Genomic DNA, 6,733 nt, shown 5'->3' on the forward strand with positions numbered 1-6,733 from the left:
ATATATATTTATATAAAATAAAATACAACTACAGTAGTTATATCATGTTCAACTAAAAAAAAAATAACACTTAGAATCAGGAGGGGAGAGAGCTGCGATGAAGTTACTGGGAAAATCCAAACACATTCTACAAGGTTCTTTGTGAATATTGATTGTACCACAAAAGGAGACATTCAAAAAAGTGAGGCGTCAGGTGGTGAAATGACTGCAGGTGGAAAAGCCTAATTAACCGCAATTTTACCCTCTTCCATGAAATGAGGGAACTGCGATTTTGGCACGCTATCGGAGCTGTTCTTCTCAATTTCGGCCATGCTGCCAGGCAAGCCAGAGTGGGAGCCGTCCATCTTCATGAGGCCTCCGGTGGATCCAATCAGGGGCCCGCCGGCAGGGCTCCCAGGGAGTGGGATGCCACCACCCTGGATGACGGATATTTCATTGGTCTTCATGGTGAGCCCCCCACTAAAGGCAGCAGCGTACTGGTTCCACAGAGACTGGTCGAAGTTCATTGTTGGAGCGCCCAGTTCTTTGGGGACGTGCATCATCTCTGGCAACAGCTTGGCCTCGGAGCTCATCGCCATCAGCGCCATGGGGTTGTCCAGAGACAGGCGCTGGCCACGCCGCGACGTGTTGTTCCACATGTGAGTACCGATATGCACCTAAAAAGACGAGACTCCGTTAATTACCGTCCTATCACAATGCCTTTACATTACATTATCCCCAAGTACACACACTTAAAAATGGCCAATTCGGCACTTTGTCAGACAATGAGGACTTACTTTTAGATTTCCCTTGGTGGTGAAAGCCCTGCCACAGATGTTGCAGGCAAACGGCTTCTCCCCCGTGTGAGTGCGCTCGTGGATCTGCAAGGCGCTTGCGGACGAGAAGTTCTTGCCGCAGGCGTGACACACGTGCTGCTTGGCTGATCGTCGCGGTGCGCTGGAGATGGAGGACATGGCTGTTCCCTGAGGCATATGGGAGCTGAACAAACCGTGAGGACCCGTGGGATTCTCTGGAGGGAACTTCATCTCCAGGCTGGTCAGACTCGATGGCATCCTCATGAAGGTCATGTTACCAGGAACTACTGGGGGGAAAAAAAGTGGAAGAATTAGTACTAAGCATCCAACATGATAAAATTCTTCCTAATAAATGCTTTTTTTTTAAACAAACTCACCATAATCTCCATTTGTGAAAGGCATGCCAGGCTCTTCTTTGATCGCTTTGGGCGTGAAGCTGCTGGAAGCTGTGAGATCAAGGGCCCCACTTGACTCAAGGCCACCTTGGGCACCGCCATCAGACTCGGATTTAAATACACTATGGGCCAAGTCATCAACACCAGACTCGGGAGACTTGCCGATACTCGTATTGTTTCGTGGGGAAGATGAGTGAAAGGACACGGCAGAGTCAGAAATGGCAGGACTGCGGCCGTTCTGATATTCCTGCTCTCTGGGAACCGAAGGGGACTCTTTGGATGTTCCCTCACTTTCTGAAGCGGTGCTACTCTGCCGTTTCAGTGCAAGGGCAGAGGTGAGATTCTTCAAAACATCGAGGCTGGAAAACATAGTGGAGGCAGCCTGCGTCTGCGATTGGTCCTCAGAGACAGGTGGGAGGGACTCTGTGGAGTCGTTTGGCTTCTGGGAGTTCAACTCTGGCTCATGACCATCCATGCTGGCTTCAAACCCGTTGAGATCCATAGACTTCTCCTCCGACAGAGAGGACTCCATTGCGTCTGCTGCTTCAAACTGATTTTCTGGCATGGGGGTGTTGGGTATGTGCCCACCCATGTGCATACGAATGTGCTGCTGCAGAACCACAGCGTTGGTGAACTTCTTCTGGCAGATAGGACACGAGTGCTGCATTTTGAGGGGAGTGTTAGCCCTGTGCACTCCGTAATGGGCCTTGAGGTTTCCCTTTGTGGAGAATGCGCGGCCGCAGATTTTGCACTTGTAGGGCCTCTCGCCCGTGTGTGTGCGGTAATGCATTTTGAGTGAGCTCTGGCAACTGAGCACTCTGTGGCAGATCACACACTCATTGGGGTCACTGGTCCTCTTGTCCAGGCCATCCACCATCTGCTGAAGTTTCGCAGTTCCAGAGCTTTGTTCTCCTATTAGGGCATTGCCGTTCATATGATGCAGGGCTCCGAGCAAGTCTTTAGCATCCTTCTGATTCGGATCTACTCCCGCCTCTTGGCCAAACACAGAGGAAACGGATGGGGAGCCATCACTTGTTGATGGGGAGGGTCTCTGGGAAAACGGTTCCCCTGCAAAGCTGTCAAATGTCTTGAATGCTGGTGCAGGCGACGGGTGGAAGCCAGCAGCAGGATGGCCTAGCATAGGTTTAACATCGGTCATATTTGACTCGTCCATGGGCACGGACATACCAAAGGGAATGCCACTGCTGGTGGGGATGTTGTCAAGGTGCTCTGGGACAGGATGTGGGTTCATGCCGATGGTGGGATACTTGTCTTTGTGCCTCTGGAAATGCACTTTGAGGTTCCCTTTGGTTGTAAAGCGGTTTCCGCAAATGTTGCACTTGAAGGGCCTCTCGCCGGTGTGAGAACGCAGGTGAATCTGGAGGGCGCTGTCATTGCCGAATGTCTTTCCACAGTACTTACACTTGTGCTTGTATAACGAGTCACCATTCTTAGACTCTGGCGTTGGGGTCAGCGTCTTCGGCTTCACCTTTTTGGAGGACTCGATGCCTGCTTGGATACCGTTGAAGGTGCTAGTGAAACCCATGACGCCCGGTGACTGTGGCAGTTGAGTTGGTAAACGGCTTGCCAGATCTGGAATGCCCTTCATAATGTCTGTTTTAGAAGTCATAGATTCCAGTCCTGCGGGTAGAGAAGTAGGCATGCCAGTGGGCAGAGTTAGTTTACCTTGCTTCATTGTCTCCATAGAAAGGCTCTGACTGCCGGTCCTTTTTCCTATCAACGCTGCTGCAGCAGACAGCTGTTGAGAGAGATGTGCACCGAGGGCTTTCAAAGGGTCCATTACTGCCCCTACTGATGCCTGGAGACCCTGTGGCGTCATCATGGCTATTTGGATTCTAATCTGTTCTGTGAGCTGGATCTGCTGTAGCTGCTGTTGCTGGAGGCACACCAACTGTTCCAAGATCATGGGGATGGCCTGGAGGAGCTCCTGTGACGAGGTCAGAGATGTACTATTTGAGTAATGTTGGGAGACAGCAACTTTGGTATCTGCCATGGTTTCAAGAGTCACATTCGAATCTTGCATTTTCAGCGAGTGATGGAACGTCATCTCGGGGCTATCAGGCATCTCTGTCTGATCCTGCTGTCCGGAGTCATCCGCATTCATGCTGGACTCTTCCTCGGTTCTATCCAGATGTTCAGTATGGATATTTGATAGGGAATGACTGCTGGAGTGGCTATCGTCGTGGTCACTCGCGAGGCCGTCGGGAGAGCCTTGTGAATATTCCTCAGGCACCTCGTTGCCATCTCCCTCTTTCATGATGACCACTTGCTGGCTTTTAGTGCATTTTTTCTCATGCTCAAGAAATTCTGCTTCATCAAAGAATTCAGCACAACACTTGATGCAGACCCTGGTCTCGTCCATTCGGAACTTCTTCGCTTGGTTTGCAGTTTCCTCAGCCTTATCATCTCGAGAAATCCCTAAAAACAAAGATACAGGGTTTTAATTACATACAGTTATGACAATATCTTATAAAAGCAATAATAAGTCAAAAACAGCAAATAATAAAAAAGACTTGCTAGTTTACAGAATATTATTGATACGCTTTCAATATTAAAATAGTGGTAAAGTAGACATTCCTGCAACAACCTTTAAAGAAAATATGTTTATGTTTCCATAGTGGCACAAAGTTGATTTGATTCTGTGGCATTTTAAGGTGTTTTAGTGTTGTATTGATTGGATAATCTTGTAACGTGTTCTTTTTCTTTTGTCCACTCCCTGTAGGTCACTGCAATAGGAGGTTTGGGACTTTGAATGTGCCTAAAGGGCCAGCAGAGGGCAATCACCTCTCTTTGACATTACCCAGAACAATGTCCACAAAGACAAAGAGCCATGGGCATTAAATTACCATTTCTGAACTAGTCCTACTAGTACTTGCTAAAAATCAGATATGTTTCCAGTGCTACGTGTGGGGCGAAACCTGTGACCAATACCAAATGTAATCCTAGTGATAATGGGAATCTAGGCTCCACAAGAAGCATGAATATTTATAACCTGAATTTGATGTCTCAGTTGGTGTAAAACAGAGTAGACAGGGGGGGAAACAAGATTGAATTTACTATGCAAACATGGGCTCAAATAAAAAGGTGGTGGGGGAAAGAATGGGGTAATCTAATGTTTATTACCTTCAAGCATTTTCACAGCCTGTGAAAGCCTGATAAGTGCTCCAAGTGAGCATTTTAATTTGTCTGCTAACCAAGAGGCCATTTCACAACTGGGTGTATTGTTAAATGCTAATGCCTCAGAGAATGGGGGTAGACCACCTGTTTGCATTTGCCCAAGGAAACTGTTGGACTTGTTAATTGCTCACCAGGAGGCATTGAAGCCAGAGTCACAAAAAAAGTTGCAAACTGCATTACACTCTGATCTATGGAGGAAAACTTTACGCAGGGTTAAGCCACACACACGTTTAGCACAGCAGCTCTGATATATCATAATGCAATTAACGTCGACGTGGACACACAAGGTGCAACGGAGAGATATTTAGCTACAGCACGTTGCAATAAAAAAAGTTGTCGGTTATGAACTAAAAAAAAGAACACAGGAGGAGGCAACGCACTAGTTTACCACTTGACGGCGCATGACCTGTATGTGATCACCTTTGGTGGGTTAAGTGACACGAGGTCAGACTAAACATTCAATACATGGTCCTGTGTGATTCACCAAAATAATTCAGAGTTTCATCAAACAACGATGTTGATGCAAACCACAAATGTAGCGCAGCTCCCCGGACACCGTGTTAACCGGGCTTCCATATGACAAGAAGGTGAGCTCTACGCCGGCACTTTCGGGAGCTTGCATATGGCAAACACCAAAACGCACCCCCACCCAGTCTCCCAAAAAAAAAAAAAAAAAAAAAAAAGCCACGGCTCCATCCCCCACCTCTCGACATATGTACGAAAGGAAACAGTCATGCATTAAACTGGGGGATTTATTGCCTTTAGCTCAGCTTACTCCAGAGTCACATTTCATACAGGTTTCTTTTTTTATGTACCTTTGTTTAAAACCCCCCAATATTATCACCCACTTGCAAACAAAACCACCAAAACAGGCCAATATCCAAATATCACTGTCGCTACATTAGATACAGCAACATTCTTCGCAGAGTAGAAATCAGTTAATCATTAGATCTACAGCACAAACAATGGCAACTGTAACAATACCCCTTTAAAATCAGTCAATGGGCTTTGAAAGTACGAGATAAAAAAAAAAGGGCCACCGATTAAAAAGTGACGTTTCGTCATACATGAGACGAGTTGGTAATATCAGATGTATATATAACGATAGTCTAAGGATACACATGAGACACACCAGCCTATGAAGCCACTCTTTGCCACACGACGTCCAATATAAAAGTCTACAATGTATCCCAAAATCAACAGGTAGCAGCGCACGCGACAACGAAGCGACAAAAGTTCAAAAGGATTCGCCGACTTCAGTTATGCCGACGACACGTCTACTCGTCATTCATTTTACAATGAAAAGGAGCACTTCAAATGTACATTAAAGCAACTTAAAAGTTACAAATATGCTTAAAATAACCTGGCGTTAAGTGAATAACGTTTGGTAGTTTGATTTTTTTTTAAAAAAGCTCCTCGCGGAACACCTGTATTGTAAAAAAAATTAAATGTAAAATGTCTTAACGCGTCGCTAAGTTTTTAAACTCCTGGTCCATTCAAACGGACGGCAGCAGGTCAAAGTGCGAGGGGGGTGATGTAAAAAAAAAAAAAAGGCAGCCCCCCGAGATAAAATGTCGATAGTTTGCAACATGGCACGGCGAAGCTGCGTTTAAACTAACTCTGTGTATAAACTTACCATTTTCTAACGAGCCGGGCTCGTCGGAGTTGATGTGCTGCGGTTTGGCTTGCTTGCGCCTCGACATGGTCCAACCATCAGGAGCAAAGGCTCGCCAACAATATTCCTCTGCTTCTTCAACAAATTCTGCGGCTTCGGAAAATTAACCCCTCAAGTAGAAATGCGCATGTCAACGTAATTATTATTATCAATAATGCATTGCGATTTATCACGGTCCCCTGTCAGCTGATTGGCTCCAGTCCAAGTGCTCGCACATTATTCAAATGCGCTGCCCATTGATGAGCGGAGCGGAGTGCCAGGAGGGGGCGGGAGGAGCCCTGCTAGTGGACGGACGGCGGGGTGGAGGCAGGGTTAATATCACCCAAACTCATCGCTCTTTCCCTTGTTCCTGGAAAAAAAAAACATTATATATATATGTTGTCCTAGACCGACTCAAAGCCACCCGCAGATCAGTCCAACAGCACAACGTGGTAGTGTGCGGACAACCTTTGTCGTATTCATATGTTTCCCCATTAGATCCCTATTAAACATGTTTGATCTTGTATGCTTACCATAGTTGGGACTCCACTAGTATCATAATCTACAGCAGTGTTGCAATAATAATCAGAAAAGGGTCTGTCAGTGTTGCACATATAAGGAATTTATCTTGATGATTGGTGCATAACAATAAATACTGTAAATATACTGTATATAGAGGCTAGGCTAATTGT

General features: G+C 46.2%; 1 protein-coding gene across 1 annotated transcript; it reads right to left on the reverse strand.

Annotated features, from left to right (window-relative positions):
* Positions 1-217: 217 nt before the first annotated feature.
* Positions 218-6,297, reverse strand: sall4 (spalt-like transcription factor 4). Its single transcript, XM_084015544.1, has 4 exons — positions 6,024-6,297; positions 1,172-3,628; positions 777-1,078; positions 218-656 (listed from the first exon to the last, which is right to left on the reverse strand). The coding sequence occupies exons 1-4, from the start codon at positions 6,088-6,090 to the stop codon at positions 222-224; spliced, it is 3,261 nt and encodes a 1,086-aa protein (XP_083871670.1). The 5' UTR covers positions 6,091-6,297; the 3' UTR covers positions 218-221.
* Between the last annotated feature and the right edge of the window lie 436 nt (positions 6,298-6,733).

Source organism: Eutrigla gurnardus (genome assembly GCF_963514095.1).
Source record: "Eutrigla gurnardus genome assembly, chromosome: 8".
NCBI classification, from domain to species: Eukaryota; Metazoa; Chordata; class Actinopteri; order Perciformes; family Triglidae; genus Eutrigla; species Eutrigla gurnardus.